The sequence below is a fragment of the Eleginops maclovinus genome, chromosome 19 (genome assembly GCF_036324505.1).
Source record: "Eleginops maclovinus isolate JMC-PN-2008 ecotype Puerto Natales chromosome 19, JC_Emac_rtc_rv5, whole genome shotgun sequence".
NCBI lineage: Eukaryota > Metazoa > Chordata > Actinopteri > Perciformes > Eleginopidae > Eleginops > Eleginops maclovinus.
In genome coordinates this window covers 22,942,873-22,960,090 of record NC_086367.1, presented here as the reverse complement: position 1 = coordinate 22,960,090, position 17,218 = coordinate 22,942,873, and the positions used below count along the sequence as shown (strand labels likewise).

Here is a 17,218-nt window from a genome sequence, read left to right as displayed (position 1 = left end):
TGTTTTCTAAATGTTCATTAATTTTTTTCAAAATCATCCCTTTTTCCTAAATCCCAATGATTACAAACAAGATTTGTTTTAATGCTTTTTATTTTTGAAGCAGGACATCAGGAACATAGCACGTTCACCTCATCAGGCAAACCTAAGGAAATGAAGCAATCACATTTATAGCCATGTTTTTAAGCCACTGATCTAAGCATGATACATGGTTTGAATGGGACATTGTGCTTAAGGGTCCGAGTGTCATTCATTTGGTTACACGTTTTATTATAGGAGCTGAGAGTAAACCTCTAAAGTGAAAAACTGTGCTTGCCAAAATGTATGCCATATACATTTACACATGCAAAAATGTAATGAAATGTCTCTAAGTGAGGCTTTAAACGTGCAGCTGACAGGAAACATTAGTGTTCAATGATAGGAAAACATGTTAAATAAAACCAATAAATGTTATAATAAACATCATGTCCTTCAATCTTCCGACCTGAAAGAATAACCCTGTTCATTATTAGTCCAGAGGAACAGGTTTACACTGAACAACAGAAACCTTCACTTCACTCTGACCAAGAGATGTCCCGCCCCCTTAGCCTCTCACATACAATGTGTTGGAGGGCTAGCGAGTAGAAGCGCGAGTGTTCCATAGTGATGTCATTGTGTTCCGAGGTAAACAAAGGACCTCCCACAGAAAACGGAGCATTCAACGAGACATCCAGTCAGCATTCGAAGCAATTTCTCACAGAAAAATCTGTTGCAGACAACTTCACTTTTACAGACCTATCATGTGCAGTGTGCCAATAGAAGCATGATTTCATCCTTTGCAGACCATTTACATGCACACAAAACCTATAGAACACACTGAACATAACAGGGCTTCTTTAACATGTCTGAACTTTTCAATAAATTAAAAATAATACCGTCGATTCAGATCCTATAACGTTTCTTACGCCGTGTTTTTCCACCAGAAAAACAGGTTTAAAAATAGATGATAACCCCCCCCCCCTACAGTCCGCCTGCTGGGACTGTATACTGATGAGTTAACGGAAGATATTGAATATTTATCACACCTTCACGGGTCAATTTAAACCTGATTCATGTAAATGCTGTCAGAATCAGGAATACTAAATTGAAACTCCGCTCAAAAAACCCATAATGTTGGAGAAACAAAAATACAAGTCATTTTATTTGATTTTATGAAATGAGTTCCTCTCAAACTGATTTAATAATGTAAATATGTTTGGATAAACACTCTCCTGCTCTGACTATCATCTAAAGGTACACTTTTCCTTCGGATTTTTGCATATTCTGCTCTGTGCTCATTATGAGAAGCAGTTTAGGTCAATATTAAATAAATGAATATGACATAAATAAAAAGGCTATGAAATAAATTGTAAAATATATGCTTTGAAAAACGTGCTTTTAAATAAAAACACATGCATTTCTTTTTATTATATTGCCTCATTTATATATATATATTTATTTATACTTTCATTGCCAAAGAAACTTAATTTCAGGATTTATTTTGCAGCCATATTTACCCATTTTATTTGATCTTAACTTCAATTTAATTTTCTCAAGTTTTTATCTCTTAATTTTGACTTTGTATTAAATGCTTTTTCCATTATCGAGGTTTCTTACTAACTAACCATTATTTTCACAGTGAGTAATTATTGATTAGATCCCTGTTTTGTGTAAAAGCAACAATTGACATCATCAACCAGCAGTTTCACAACTGTGATTTTTTGGGATATTTCTGGATAAGAACCTTATTTTAAATAGTGTTTTATTATTTCCTGTTGTTTATTTAAATGTTCCAGGTCAATTAATCTGTTAGTCTTTCCCTATTGAAAAAAAGCCCCTAAAACAGCATTTTGGGAACACATAAACATTCCTTAAACAACTTAAATTCTTCTGTTTCTTCATTTTTACAAACTCGTGCTTTTTCCATCGTGTGAAATGCTTCAGTTTGAATATTTCCTGTGGAGACATTCATCAGAATTAAAACAAGTAATAATTTAAAGAGACAAACACTGTTAAACACTAGTGAACGTTGTGGTACTTGAACGCAGCCCTGAGTCTCTGCTGTCTGTCTGGAAACACACTGAAGCTTTACCATCACACTTCTTCTCTTGTGTTTGATCTGTCTCTTCATGTTCCCATGTGACGCTCTGTCTGTCTGTCTGTCTGGGGAGGGGGGCTGTGTAGAGGACTGTTTATTAGCAACAGAAGAAGAAGCAGCAGCAGCAGCGGAGGGAGCAGCTGACTCGTCCTCCAGGTGGCGCTCTGTGGGTCCATCTGGTCGTCGATCGTGTTCAGGCGAACTTCTTCTTGGTGGCTGTGAAACGCTCCATGTACTGAGGGGGGAAACAGAGACCATGAGAGACCCAGGCTTCAGATTACTATCGAAAACTGTGTATTTTATATCCCTTATCTATTTAGCTTCTTTAAATCTGATTCTCTTGGCTTTTAATGACTGTTTTCAAGTGGAAATGAATCATGACTTCCTGTTTGCATACGTCTTAATACTCATTGATCTTTGAAAGGCCTTGTTGTTAAATGTGCTTTAAATAACATTTTTGTGACGTGCAAGGAATTATAGGACGCCGTTATGTGCTCTCCTTTGGTACAGAAGGGTTTATTGTAACGAGGATAAGAGAGGACCCTAAAACACAACAGGACAACACGAGAAGTCTTTCATTTCCTCCCACACTCAGCCCCTGTACTCACCTTGTCGTACCCCTCCAGGTCTCGCAGGTTCTTCACCTCGAACAGGTTTCCCTCCACCGAGAACAGAGACACCTGCGAGTCTCTGAGGATGGACTGGGGGATGGAGGACAGATCCAAGCAGTTTTCCTCCAGACGGAGCACCTTCAGACGGGGACACTTAGACACCTCGTCTGACAGCACCGAGATCTGGAGGAGGAGGAAGAGGACTGGATTAGACCTGGAACCTGGACTATAAGAGGAATATGTTGAAATGCTCATGCTAGTGTGGATCCTCTTTGAATCGGGGATCAGAGGACAAAATAAAAACTGACCTGGTTCTGGTTGAGGTTGATCTCGATGGTCTGCAGCTCCGACACGTGGGCCGGGACGCTCCGGATCTGGTTGCGGGACAGGTCCAGCAGGTCCAGGTGCCTCAGGGTCCCGAGGCCGGGGGGGAGCTCTGTGATCTGGTTGCCCGACAGGTTGAGGGTCCGCAGGGCTTTGAGCTGGCCCAGAGTCGACGGCAGCTCCACGATCCGGTTCCCGCTGAGGCTCAGAGTCTCCAGCTTCTTCAGCTTGGAGATCTCACTGGGGAGAGCGGCTGAGGACGGAGACACGGGGGGGGGCTCTGTTTTTATCTGACTGGTAAAGGCAGAGCACTTTCCTTCTTATTTCTGAGTCACACTCTGAGGACCTTAACGCAGCGCTGCTCTTCTGTTTTGTGATTTAAAAAGAGGGACTCTTGCAGAAAGATAATGTCATTTGGAAACCGCTCTAATGTGTGTATAGGCCTCCTATCTTCAGTGGTGGGTGAGGTATTAAGGTCCATCCACTTTTTTCACCAGGCTGTCAGGAGGCTGAGCTCTCTCCCACCTCTCCCCCCTGCCTCCATTGGACCTGGACTTTAACACCCCACACACACACACGCTCAATATTATTGTCATATGAACTTAAGCACATACAGCCACGGAACAAATTAAGAGACCACTTCAGCATTAATATTTTCTCTGGGTTTATTATTTATAGATATCTCCTTGAGTTAAATGATTTCCTTTTTTTTGGTATTCTCTAAAGTACTGACACTTTGTCCATGTTTAAATTCAACAGACTCTGGAATGGCTTCCATACATGTAGAGATAGAGTCTTAAGAAACATTTGGAGGGGTCTGTTCATTTTTTCCGGAGCTGTATTTTCCCTCAAGCACTACACTATCTGCATTTGGATAAAATGTAATCCTCTTTGAGAGGAAGGGAATCAATTATACCAATGCAACAACCCTTAATTGACCATCACGGATCCATTAAGGATCCATTAACGGTTGCCTCGATAACACATGATTCACAAAAGCACTGAAGATCTAATTTGACATCCACTTATACTTCTCTCCCACTTTTTCCTTTCTGCATTATTCCTGTTTTAATAAAAAGAGTTATATACACATGTGGTTTTGCACAGAATCTGAACTAGGAGACAAGGAGATGTTTCTCAATGTTCATAAGGACAACTGACTGTTGTTTTGAGACAGATTTAATCAGACTTGCGTATAAATCAACTTCAGCATCCAAAACTCACCGAGTCTGTTGGAGTTGAGCGTCAGACTCTTCATATGCAGGAAGTTTCCGATGGCGGGAGGAAGAACCTCGATCTTATTCCCCGACAGATCGACCGTCCGCAGGTTAGCGGTGAGTCTCTGCAGCTCCTCTGGAAACTGCAAACAACGACAAACGTCAAATAATGAGTTCAATATTTACATAAACAAGGACCAGCTGCTGCAGTTTTCCCATATAGTGTATTATAGGTTGATGATTTACTGTAAGACATTTGACATTAGCTTATTAAATATGTGTTATTCACATTTAAAGATCAGGGATTATGCATTAAACTTTAATAACTACTATTACAAATGATATTCAACACTCTATACACATGTTTATTGTTTGTCTCAGATAGTAGTCATCTGATGTTTGATATTACAAAGATTGTGATTGTTGCATGTAGTTTCACAAAATATTGAATTGTTATAAACTATAATTATGGGATTGCTAGCTTCCAGCCAATGGACAGCTCTCCTGTTGTGACTTAGCTTTCTTAGTGTTTTGGGTGAAACATCAGATTATTACTTCATCCTCACAGCAAATGTTGTATATAAACACACAAGATCATGGTGTGTCTCACCTCCTGCAGTCCCTTTGCTGTCAGCTGGAAAACCCCGGTCTTCTGGGAGGTTTCCAGGTGAGATTTCAGTGCACTGTTCCCCATCTGGACCCTGCAGCCAGGTGCCTGTCTACCTGTCTTACTGTCTGTCTGTTTGTGGACACAATAGCAGGAGATGCAGCTCCTTTCTCAATCTACAGCAGTACAACTAAAGTGAAGCTAAGCTCACTGATCATATCCAAACAGGGTGTTGTCAGTGTGAGTCCCAGGATCAGCTTTAAAGGTCCTCCTGCTTTTCTTCTTCGTGGGTGTTAATGAGATCAGGCAGTGAAATCCCTGCAGAAGAAAATCCATAAACAACAAGCAACAGGCTGGAACAGCTTTATCCAATACAATAAAACCATTCTATTAATAACAAATACTCAAACACTGTTGAGTTGTGAAACTAGCTATCAAACAGCTCGAAACTTAACACACAGAAGCTACAAATAGCCTCTTTGATGATGTTTGTTATGGGTGTGAATCGGGAGCTAACGTTAGCATTAGCACCGTCAGCATTCTAGCCTACATAAAAAACAGCTCAAAACAAGAAAAAAAACAAGGGTATTTTACTTACATGAAAGCGAGGGGTAAAACCCGTCGCTTTAAATCCAAATGTTAAAATATTGTTGTTCAAAATGTTTGAATTAAAGTGTGCAGCAGAGAGTGATGTTAGCCGCCCTGTTCACTGGAGACTGAGCTGAGTCTGTGAGCCAATGGGAACAGCGGAAACGGGATACGTCACTACTTCTTCTTCTTTGGATAATATTTGCGGTTAGTGAAAAGCTTGTGGGTAAATTACCGCCTCCTTCTGTTCAGACGTGGGACATACACGGTCAGAATTAATGGAGAACAACAATTTTGAGTTCCTTTCACTTCAATTGAATCTTTCCATTTTAATATACTATATATTTCGATTCCACTATATTTTCAGAGGTTAATAATTAATAGTGTGTCATATAGTAGATATCAATTTCCCCGCTGTGGGAATAATACAGCATTTCTGATTCTGATTTCTGATATATTCATCATTCATTCAAGTATTTTTTTGTATATTTATATTTGGTGGAAATACCTGCCTCCTTTTAAATGTTCCCTATATGTTTTAACTTCTCTTATCATTTATTTTCGTATGTTGTGTATGTTTTGCACCACCATACCCCAAAGCACATTCTTTATGTATAGTTTCTTGGCAGTAAATTGGATCTGAGTCTGACTTTAAGTCGATAGATAGTAGATAGATGGATGGATGGATGGATGGATGGATGGATAGATAGATAGATAGATAGATAGATAGATAGATAGATAGATAGATAGATAGATAGATAGATAGATAGATAGATAGATAGATAGATAGATAGATAGATAGATAGATAGATAGATAGATAGATAGATAGATAGATAGATAGATAGATAGATAGATAGATAGATACATAGATACATAGATAGATATATAGATAGATACTTTATTGATCCCAATTTGGGAAATGATTTTGTAGCAGAAGCAGCAGCTTGTTCAGACATTGAAATATGTCTGAACAAACTGTGAGAGTAGTTAGACCCTTTGCATTAGTATAGGACACTTAACACACTGTGAGAATACAAGTCCCACATTGAGAAAGTATTTATGAATTGTTTTTTATGTCGCCTTTATATTAAATGCTATATTTATGAAATTGAGATATTTAAAATCTCAATTGTTAGGAGGGTTGAAGATGTTGGGTGGACTCTGTAGGAGTTCACTCCCTCCAGAAGGTGGCAGTAGCGCCTCACCAGCTGCCGTTAAACGATCATAGAAGAAGAAGACAAACCATCGGGCGGGTTTAGTTTGGGCTGTTGTTGATGTTTCCGAAAGGATAACCTCTCAGAATAAACGGTAAGAAGAAACACTAAACTATTATTAACAATTGTGTGATTCTGTGTCAGCTTCATATTACTTTTGTATAGTGATGTTTACCGTAAACAACTCTTCAGGGACACTATTATCTCCATAATGGCTTTGACGCCAATCACCTTTAAAAATCTACCATTTTAAATCTAAATCGTCTTCTGTGGTAAAATTAAGGGTTTAAAAAAGACAGTACATCATGATTTTGAGTCTTTATTGATTGACTTTCAATTCGGTTTGTGTAAAATACAACACAACTCAAGCTTTTGTTGGTATTTTCACGCTTTCCTACATGTAACAACGTAAAAATGTGCAATATATACTTAAATACTAGGAAATATTGTGTTTACTGCCGTCATCCTGCAGCTTCTTACCTTGTTATACTTTAAATGTATAGTTATTCCATAGAATGTTTTTACTATGTACATTTCCCCTGTATTGGAGTCGTCTCCCTTAACAACATCTCACCTGTCCATGTTTGTTTCAGCCTGTTTTTTTACCTGGTTTTCTCCTCTGTGTTTCAGATGCATCAGTGGGACTTGTCTCCGTTCACAGTGACTCCAGCTGCCAGCCTGTTGGCCAGATGTGTCTCCAGAGATATTTTGTCTCAGGTAAAAAAAAACAAGAATTAGAGAAACTCACCCATCTGATGAAGAGTCTAACAGGTTTTAACACCTGGATTAATCCATCCATGTAGTTGATTGACTCAGAAAGATAAATACACTAATATGAAATACATCTTGAAGTGGTCAAATGAAAACATGAGGCCCAAACAGTGTTAAGCTCTGTCAGCACCTTGGAAATATTACTGAATGGACCTAGTGAGCCTTAGTTGGAAGTCACTGCGAATGTTTCCTGTTAGTAAGTCACGAAGAAACACAACATTTAGACCCAAAACGATCACAAGAAGACATAATACAAACACAAAAAGATGCATAATAACCTAAATGAGATGCAGATTGACCATACAGATGTGTCTTTGAATCACAGTCATTTTCCTACAGAATTCTCACTGTAAAAAAATCTCTATACCTGTCCTCAGGAGGAAATAGACTCCGCCTCCTCCAGGCTGAGCCCCGTCTTCTCCAATCACCTGCACGAGGCTGAACAGCGAATCAGAACGCGGAGACGGCTGGATCAGGTAGGCTTCAGTCTGACGTCACATGAAGTGCACTTAAACTTGTTTTAGGACACTACGTTTTAAACCTGCAGAATAATATTTTCCTAAGGAGCTGTTTTGTCGAATTAAAGGTCAATGTCATGTCTTTGTCTTCCTGCAGCTGCAGCTTGAGATGGATCTGCTGAAGATGGAGAAGAAGAGCGCCGACGTCACACACAGTTTCTACCTCTGTGAGTGTTTGGTTTTTACTCACAACTTGAAAAGCATCAGGCTGTTGATTTGTATGTATTTTATGTATATATGATATATGATTGGAGAATATATCAACAATTATATCTTTGTGTGTCTGCAGCTCGGAGGTTCCAGATGTTGCAGATGTTCTGCAGCCACCTGCAGGACCTCCTGAAGGAACAGAACAGCCTGAGGCAGCGACTGATGAAACCGCTGGGTCGCACCAACCTGCCCGTTCATGCTCACCTGCAAAGGTAACGCCTGTCTCTTTTGTGTAGACCTCAGGAAGCTGGAAACACAACAAGGGACCGGACGTTTTAAATGAGTGCTGTGTTTCAGGTTTGTGGTGGACGTGGTGAAGATGCTGTTGGACTTTATCGAGACTCTGGAGGAGAAGCTCACGGTGGTCCGCTGCAGCCCCACCGCCATCGACCGCCTCGCTCAGCTGGTCAGTCACATGATGCTACTTCAATACCACACTGTTTTAATTTAAATAAACATATTCAACCCTCTTCTCCTTCCTGTATCAGAACACCTCCCTCACTCAGTTACTGGCTCACGTGGCGGATGTGGAGAGTTTGTCCAATCAGGTTCTCCAGAGGAGGGAGGTGCACAGCAGCAAGCAGAGTGACAGCTCTACAGGATGACCCCTCCTCCTCCTCCGCCTCCTCCTATCTGATAAACACAGACACCTTAACATGGACACTGTTTACGAGTTATTGATATTTTTGTGTCAAATATTGCTTTTTGTTTTATGTAATAAAATCTTATGTTGGTAGAAACTTTTCAACAGCGGCTTTGAGTTTATCATCGTCTAATCATCAAAAACAACATATTTCTGGATTTATGTTTAATTGTTTGTGGCTGACTTCAAAGAGGTGCACAGGTTACTGAGTAGAATAAGCACTTTTGTCAAGACAACAAACCTTTGCCAAGTCATCAAGTATTTCATGATTTCATATCATCTGTAGTACATTCCTGTGTTTGTGGGTATTATTTGTACTGTAATCTGTTTGGTAGTTTGATCTGCAGTCAGAAACTTCTGAAACTTAACAGTATTTCTAATTTAGAAGCACCGTATGTTGTCATTGAACTGTATAAAAGAGAGGAAACTTGGGTAATCATCTGGGCAGACTTTGTATTTAAGGTAAATATTGACTGTTAGTTTCCACGGTCTCATTTCAGGTCCAGCCCGCCCAGTCTCACTTAGTGTTCGAGCCCAGTCAACTTTTACTTCTTACGATGTAAAATACCAACACAGTTGTATTCCCATTTCTCTGTTTGGTCATTCATGTGAGACTTTAATATTTAGTTTCACCCAACAAAGCAGAGTTTCTGTCAGGCAAATGGCCCTCAGCACAGGACGGTTTACCTTTGACTAAACAAGGTGTGTGTGGTCAGTTTACCAGATAAAATGTCACTTAGAACACACACACACACACACACACACACACACACACACACACACACACACACACACACACACACACACACACACACACACACACACACACACACACACACACACACACACACACACACACACACACAAAGTTGCTATGGCCCGGTCTTGTTAGATTTTGTTTTTGAAGTTTAATAACATTTTAAACCATTATCTGTTTTCTTTCAGTATTTTAAATTGAACATACAAAACTAAATAAGCGTAAAACAGAAACACAGTCAGCTCCTGTCATCAACACCGATCATCTGCCTCGTTGAACTTGATCTGCTGACTCAGCCGCCGGGCTAACTTCCTGGGACTGATGTCTCGTTCTTCAGCCCGCAGCTTCTCCAGCAGCAGCAGCTTCCCTGTGATCACTCTCCAATCACACAGTCGCTTCACCTGCAACACACCATCCTCCAGTTCATCACAGACATTCAAAGAGGCCCTGTCATGGTGTTTTCACTTTCCTCTAGTGTGTTATAAAGGTATTTGTGCATGTAAATGGTCTGCAAAGTTATGAAAAACAGCCTGAAGCTGATGAAAAACTACCTGAACGGTAACTACTAAGTTAAAGGTAAGATGTTTCCCTCTGACATGTAGTGCAGTTGAAGTACAGGAGGAGCTGAACATGCTTTCTAACTTGTGTAAATTAACTAATACACTCCACGGCTGAAAGGATCAGGAATATTTAATGAAAATAACAATGCATACCTCCTTGCTGATGTACTGTGTGTAGTGGAAGTTCTCCAGCTGGCTGCAGTCACAGAGCTCCAGCAACTCCCTCATCGTCCTGCATGAACACAGCTCCGTAATGTTCAGTATTATCTTCAAATATGTCATATATGTACTCTATACACCGCTCCCTTTTACCTGCAAACCAGCAGATCGCACTCGGAGTGGAGCCGCTGCAGCAGGAAGTCCTGCAGCTGGTAGGAAGAAACCCCTGAGCTCTGCAGCATCCTGCAGGCCTCCGCACGCAGCTCGGCCTCCTCCTCTGTCTCCACGCAGTGCATCAGAGTCTCCTGCACGTCTGGGGAGGACAAACCCAACGCACCCACCGCTGCAACAACAACATGAGTTCATTAGCTCTGTTTGTTTGTGTTACTTTAACACCTTCTCAGTCAAATAATGAAAGCGATGGGTGTTCTTCCTCTGGTTCTTCCTCCTAAATGCTTTGGTAATTCTGTACCTCTGATGGCTGACAGTCGAACCTCTGCAGCGGTGTCGTTTTCCACCAGCTGCAGCAGACGACTCACCACCTGTGAACCATTATTAAAACACCTTATAGTTCCTCTTCTCACAACACACTCCTGCTGATATCACACACTCCTCCTCCTCCTCCTCTCGTACCGTGTCCTCCTTCAGCAGCATAGATGCAGCCGTCTGACAGGCCTGTTTCCGGAGGGCGGTGAGCTTGTCACCGAGGCAGCGGACCACTGGCTCCTGCAGCGTCGCCGTCTTTATCTTCAGGTGGCAGATTATATCCAGAGCCTCCTTCCTGCCGGGGACACCCTGCCCCTCCTCCAGCTTCAACCTGCAGCCAATAAGAGGTGCTGACACTACTGCAATAAATGTGCAACACCGTATTATGTCACTTGCTGCTACTCATTTCTAGCCATCGATGTGTACTTATTTTTCTTTATTTTCTATTCTATTACTGTTTCTCTTCAACTGCTATGCCACTTTTGATGTCCCCACTATGGGACCAATAAACAAATTCTGAACTCAGTGAAGCTTTGGTTTTTGCATCCCTTTGTGGTCTTTTTGTGTCTGGTTTTGATTGATTTGCATCTCTGTGTCCACTGTTATGCTTATACTCAGCACCTCAATTCAGTGTGAACCTGGTGAATCTTCCCCAGCTTCATCAGCGTGTCTGCGGCAGCGTGTCGGACAGTTCTGTGGTCGCTCAACATCACGTGGAGCAGCTTGTGCATGACGTCCTGCAACACAACGGTGACAGAGCCACAACCTGAGCCTGGCAGAATGTGGCCTGGTGCTTTCTTTATCATCCTCTCACCTTATTAATGGTGAGGCTGCAGAGAGTGTTGCAGGACATCAGTCTGATTGTCCACTCAAGGCTGTTCAGCTGCTCGGCCAACAGGGAGCGGACTAGAGTCTGCTGGACGAAACAACGGGTTAGTGTTCTCCATTATAACCTGGTTCCTCTGCAGGTGAACACACTGACCGTCTGGCTAAGAGGAAGATGAGCAGTGGAACGACCAGCTGGGCTTCGATGGGTGGATCCGGCTCCTCCTGCTGGTCAGTGGTGCAGAGTTGGGCTAACAGTCTCTGGATGACTCTGAGATGCTGGTCTCCATCCGGAGCTGCACACTGAGCAGCCAGCCAGCCATCAACATCTGGACCTGCAGGATCTGTGACACAAGTACCAGGTGGTTAAAGGAAGCTCCGATGCTTATACCGTAAAGGAGTCAGTTAATTGTAATTGTGTTAATAAACCACATAATCTACACCAAATCATTGAGTCGATAAGTCAACAGAAACATCCTGATATCGACTACAAACATTTTATAAAGTGATGCAAGTTGTGGTTAGTCAATAAACCATTTGATCTGAAAACCACAGACTGTAAATAAAGGTTTCACTCCCTCGTACGATACAACATGAAGACGACACGAGCACTACCGTCTTGTGCTTTCAGCGTCATTTGGAGTAAAAGTACGCTGAATTATTCTAGATGTTATATCAGTGTTGAGTAAAAGATCACACAGAGCTTTATGCACCGCTGTACCTGCTGGGGATGGTGGTCTGCTGACAGCTGTGGACGGGCAGCTGTTGGAGATTGCTGTCTGGACCTCCGGGTCTTCAGGGACACTCAGGTCTGTCTTCAGGATCTCTGTGGAAGAAATCTATCCATCACCTTTTGAACAACAACATAATCTGACATTTTCTTACAAAGGGAAAACTTTTGAAAGCTCTTGATGTATGAGGCCTAACTTACTCCTGTCGGGGTGTGTGGCAATCAACTCTGAGCTAGTTAGCTTTTGGTATTTAAATAACTTATTCAAGCAGATCTGGTCCTGGTTTCTATGAGTTGCATGGTGAACAGGTTTGTCCGTCAGCCTGGTTCTACTCCGGGAGTCCTGCAGAATATCCACCGTCTGCTGCTGAAGAACTGCCTGATCCTCCGACTTCACTACAGGAAGGAAATCTCTGACTCGCACTGGAGGCCTCGGAGCCGGTCTACAAAGACTCCTCTCTTTTGTCTTCCTCTTTGGGGACGGTTTCAGGGCTCCACTAGGCTTGAACAGCTGATGGAAGTCGGCCTGGTTGTAGGAGGCTTTGTCTGTCGTGGGGTCTTCCAGTGCGTCCGGGGAGAAACTGAGGCCAGCGGCGGCATCGGTGATCAGCTGCTGGCAGATACGCTGAGATCTCTGCAGCTGCATGGAGCCTGAAGCTGAGACTTTGGAGCAATAACAGGAGTCCATCACACATGCAGGATCCAGATCAACAGACAGGATATGTTATGATCTGCACTTCAGATGATCCCCATGTGCTGATTCCTAGCGAAATAAGGATATGATGATTGTTTTTACAGTTCAAAAGCAAATCGTTTTTAAACTGTACATATCATTTGCAATTTCACTCTATATACTGTAAATAGACATGGAGAGGCTCCAAATACCCAGCTATTAATGATGTATTTCCCACCTTTAATTCTCCAGTGTTTTTGTCTGTTTTCTTATCTGTTCTTTCTATTAAATAATGTTATTAAGGAGCAAAAATTATGAGCCTGAACTTCTTTTTGTGTGTTTGTGGGGGGTGGGGTGGGGTGGGGGGTGGACACAGGGACGCTGGAAGTAGGGGTGCTGAGGGTGCTGCAGCACCCCCTGGTGAAGGACCATTGCAACACTGCAACACTGACATGGTAAATTAATTATCTTTATTTTCAACTTTTTACTTTTCAAAATAAAAACATTAATTTTCTATTTTTACATAATCGTGATATTTCTGTTTCCTGTGTCATTAAAAAAAGATGTTATGTTCACAAATATGGCTTGTGAGGTGGTTAGCTTTAGATAGAGCTAATTTAAGTAGCCTATTGTAAGCTGTAGCATAATATTGAATCTAGCTCATTTTTTGCTCCGTTGCGCTGCGTTTGATGTGACGTCATCGTCACCGGGTGGCAGCACCCCCAACTCTGAATGACTTCCAGCGTCACTGGGTGGACACTGGGTTTTGGTCCTGTGGCTTGGACACATTTGCAGAGTTTCCCAAAAAAAAAAACATTAAGGTCCACAGAGAACAGATTGACTTCAAAAAGGAATTATATTCCAACCAATGGAAGCGTTTTAGAACTGACCAATCTAAAGTTAACAAATAGAGCCGCCACACATCGCTCCGTGCTGTCCACCCGACAAGCAACGAAAGAGAAGCGGAAACAAATAAAAGCTTCCGATGTACATCCGTCAATTAAGTTCAGATAGTGTTCACGCCGTCTCCTGTCTTCTGTATCTGATTAATAAAGACCTCCTTCTCCGAGGGGGTGACAAAGAAGTAAGGTCGGCCGCTGTGTGTGACCCTCAGTTGCGCGGGGGAAACTATTCCATATTGGAGGTCCATCTCCCGCAGCCTCCATCGAGTCTCCTCCGTTGTTTATGCAGCTCTGCAGGGAACAGCATCACTTGGCGATCTTTGTAGAGTGTTTGACCCATTTGTCTTGCAGCATTCTGAACGAGGACTTTATCTTTGTAATTGTGCAACTTCATGATCAGTAGTCTAGGCGGGCCATTTACAAGTTTAGGGCCAGAGAGCCGGTGGGCTCGCTCGACAACAATAGGAGAGCTGGTGGCGGCGCTAATCTCGGGGCATTGGGAGCCAGGACTCCAGGAATGCGCGAATATCATTCCCCTCTGCCGCCTCGGGTAAATTCACGAATAGTAAATTGGATCTTCTGCTCCTGTTCTCAAAGCTGTCCCGTTTCGAGGTAACTTTCTCTTCTAGGCCCTCAGCTCTCCTCTGCAGGGAAACGACGTCATCTTCGGCGTTTGATATTCTTTCCCCCATCTGGATATTCTCTTCTGACAAACTGGTCAGCTCACTTTTAACGCTGTTGACGGCTGAAAGTACCCCACTCAGTTTGGAGGAAAACTCCACCTTCATGCCAGTTATTGCTTGTAGGATAGCATGGTTGGTGTTGTCAGTGGCGTCAGCGTTAGCTTCTGAGCTACCCTCGCGCTCGTTGCTAGCGGAGTTGTCATCTTGTAACATGGCTATGGCGTCGTCACTTGTTGAGCTTTCCGTCTTTTTTGGGCGATGTTTTAACGTTTACTGTGGCATAATGAATGTTCAGGGGGATTTAAAGGCAAATATGATGCAGTTTTAGGTGGGTTCCGAACAGTTGAAATAGGATTTTAGCAGGAAGTGCAACCGTGCTGGGGAGTGTCAACCTCTCAGCTCAGCGCCATAACCGGAAGAAACGTTGAGAGCTCTTTACTCCATGTATTCAGGTACAAGAAGCCTATATATAAATATCTAAGTTGTTCGTGCCCCACCATTTTGTGTACTTTAATTGATCCTTACTACTTTAAGTATTATTTTTAAATCAGGACTTTTACTTACAAGGCAAGTTGATCTGTCGCCATTTTGAAAGTTTGCTTAGTCCTCACCTTCACGGAGGAGTGCTTCTTTGTGAAGATTTAACTCCCTATTGTGACACTGACGATTATCAGGTAAGTATTAATCGGAAATACCGGGTGCATTCAACTAGAAAATAACAATCCCAGGTAACTAAGAAACTAACGAGATACAAACCAGATTTACCTGGCTCCTCCGGGACAGGTAAAGTCGTCATAGCAACAGCTGCTTTGAGCCCAGGCCTCCCAGTGCTTATGGTTACATCACCACTATTAAAGAGACAATTTATCCCAGTATAATTATAAGTTATAATATGTGTTGACACCATAGTATATATAATTGTACCACCAGGTTCGTCCTATTCGTGTCCTCCCAAAGCGGTGTATTTTAAAAGTCGTAAGGCAATAGTAGTTCATAAATAACAGCTCAATGGTGTGTTTATTTATGCCGAATTATCCAGTTTACACCTTTGATTAAAAAAATACTAATTCACGTGGCTGTGAGATTTCTTTATTTAAAAAAAAAAAGCTAAACAAATGTAAAATGTGCGATTTTATTAATGGACTATGGTTTGGCGATTCCCAACACAGTAGTACTTCTTGTTTCGTTGTTTGTTTATAACGGTTGAAATAATATATATAATGCACATAAAGGACATTTCATTATTAAAGGTTGCTTCTCTTGTTTTAAACAGTATTTTGTGTTTTTGTCCCCAGCATGTTCTTCAGACCAGTAAGACCACAGCTCCTCTCCTCACAGACTGGTCACAGGATGACACCTGGTGGTGGGTTTGTGGAACTGCATCGGCAATTTTTAAAAACGTAACCAGGGAGGAGCAAGAAGAAACAATATCGTTATTTTTTAGAGCTTATTCACTGAAATAACTGCAGCTGTATCCTCCACATTGTTCTTCTTGTTCTACTCCAGCTTGATTCCTTTACACATAACTTCTGTTTGCAGGCTTGTTTCTGGTTATGGATTCACCCAAACTGTCTCTCTCTTTCCGCTCAGGCTTGATTCACCATCAGAAACCAGCCGGCAGGTTCAGGAGTCCTTTGCCGCATTAGGCTGCGTGATGCCTCGAGCTGAAATCAACCGTCTGTGTGGATTGGAGCAGGTTGTGGCTGCCGTGAATGTCTGAGTGGAAGAACAGAAGACATGTGGGTCTTTGTGTGCCTCCCCCACCCCCGTCTCCCTCTGTGGAATGAATGAATGAGGAGGAGGAGGGGTTAGTAGATCTGGCTGTGTGACGTAAAAGCTCTCTGCATAAAGGTCCCATTAGCCCTAGTGGTTCTTCAGCAGGTCAGACTGGACCTAAAGTGGGCCAGAGCCGGTCCTAAGGAGTCACTTTAGGTACCACACTCACAGCAGTAGCATTCAGCCCTCATGCTGTGTTTTCTGCCCATTTAAAAGCCTTTGAATCCAGTGTTTTGCTCCCTTTTAGCTGTATGTGTTCTGACCCCACAACACAGGGTTGCTCTTGCTCCTATTAATACGCCCCAGATACAGAGTGATATTGTTTTATATCGGTAGCACATATCCTAAAATTGGAACAATACAGAGAAGATTAGCATGGCCCCTGGCGCAAGGATCACACGCAAACTCGTGAAGCGTTCGTTATTGCCAATATTTATCATATTCTACTGATTTTTCAAAGGTTTTATTTGAATTTATGGAGAGAAAGCGCCACAGTGGCCGCTGATGGTGTTGCAGCTGCAGAGGGGAGCCCCTCACTGTGTTCGCTACTCCACTTTAATCTCCTAAACTACAACACGACCTGTTCAAATGTGGACTTTTAATGGCTTTATTGGCCTCGGGTGTAGAAGTTTTTCCTTCAGGTAAAGGTTAATGTGTCTGCTCGCAAACTACACTTAAACTTGTTATTTCTTCCACTTTTGATTTTAAACGTTGTCTAGAAAACATTGTGTACACGTTTTGATTCTTGCATAAACTGGATAATAAAAATCTACACGGGAAGGTAATGTTTGGCCTTCAAACTCTTTTTTTCCTGCAACAATTTGTGAAAATATCAGGCTGAGAAGTTTGC

The 17,218-nt window shown here is 42.1% G+C and overlaps 3 protein-coding genes, 1 long non-coding RNA gene and 1 other non-coding gene across 5 annotated transcripts; 3 read left to right on the top strand and 2 right to left on the bottom strand.

Moving 5' to 3' along the window:
• Nucleotides 1-72: 72 nt before the first annotated feature.
• On the bottom strand, nucleotides 73-5,606 carry lrrc57 (leucine rich repeat containing 57). The gene is made up of 6 exons (XM_063909619.1): nucleotides 5,471-5,606; nucleotides 4,876-5,190; nucleotides 4,273-4,408; nucleotides 3,033-3,301; nucleotides 2,722-2,907; nucleotides 73-2,348 (listed from the first exon to the last, which is right to left on the bottom strand). Exons 2-6 carry the CDS (start codon nucleotides 4,957-4,959, stop codon nucleotides 2,307-2,309), a joined length of 717 nt encoding a protein of 238 aa, XP_063765689.1. The 5' UTR covers nucleotides 4,960-5,190; nucleotides 5,471-5,606; the 3' UTR covers nucleotides 73-2,306.
• A 1,022-nt stretch (nucleotides 5,607-6,628) lies between these two features.
• haus2 (HAUS augmin like complex subunit 2) lies at nucleotides 6,629-8,927 on the top strand. The gene is made up of 7 exons (XM_063909620.1): nucleotides 6,629-6,769; nucleotides 7,306-7,392; nucleotides 7,824-7,922; nucleotides 8,062-8,131; nucleotides 8,254-8,386; nucleotides 8,472-8,580; nucleotides 8,663-8,927. Exons 2-7 carry the CDS (start codon nucleotides 7,306-7,308, stop codon nucleotides 8,777-8,779), a joined length of 615 nt encoding a protein of 204 aa, XP_063765690.1. The 5' UTR covers nucleotides 6,629-6,769; the 3' UTR covers nucleotides 8,780-8,927.
• An 843-nt stretch (nucleotides 8,928-9,770) lies between these two features.
• On the bottom strand, nucleotides 9,771-13,042 carry heatr4 (HEAT repeat containing 4). The gene is made up of 10 exons (XM_063908292.1): nucleotides 12,536-13,042; nucleotides 12,326-12,430; nucleotides 11,758-11,948; nucleotides 11,594-11,695; nucleotides 11,401-11,516; nucleotides 10,927-11,110; nucleotides 10,766-10,835; nucleotides 10,447-10,636; nucleotides 10,288-10,366; nucleotides 9,771-9,975 (listed from the first exon to the last, which is right to left on the bottom strand). The coding sequence occupies exons 1-10, from the start codon at nucleotides 13,020-13,022 to the stop codon at nucleotides 9,826-9,828; spliced, it is 1,674 nt and encodes a 557-aa protein (XP_063764362.1). The 5' UTR covers nucleotides 13,023-13,042; the 3' UTR covers nucleotides 9,771-9,825.
• A 1,944-nt stretch (nucleotides 13,043-14,986) lies between these two features.
• LOC134881871 (uncharacterized) lies at nucleotides 14,987-17,031 on the top strand. The gene is made up of 3 exons (XR_010168086.1): nucleotides 14,987-15,266; nucleotides 15,888-15,955; nucleotides 16,183-17,031. It is a non-coding gene; the product is annotated as an uncharacterized LOC134881871 (long non-coding RNA).
• On the top strand, nucleotides 16,690-16,796 carry LOC134882076 (U6 spliceosomal RNA). The gene has a single exon (XR_010168115.1). It is a non-coding gene; the product is annotated as a U6 spliceosomal RNA (small nuclear RNA).
• Nucleotides 17,032-17,218: the final 187 nt, after the last annotated feature.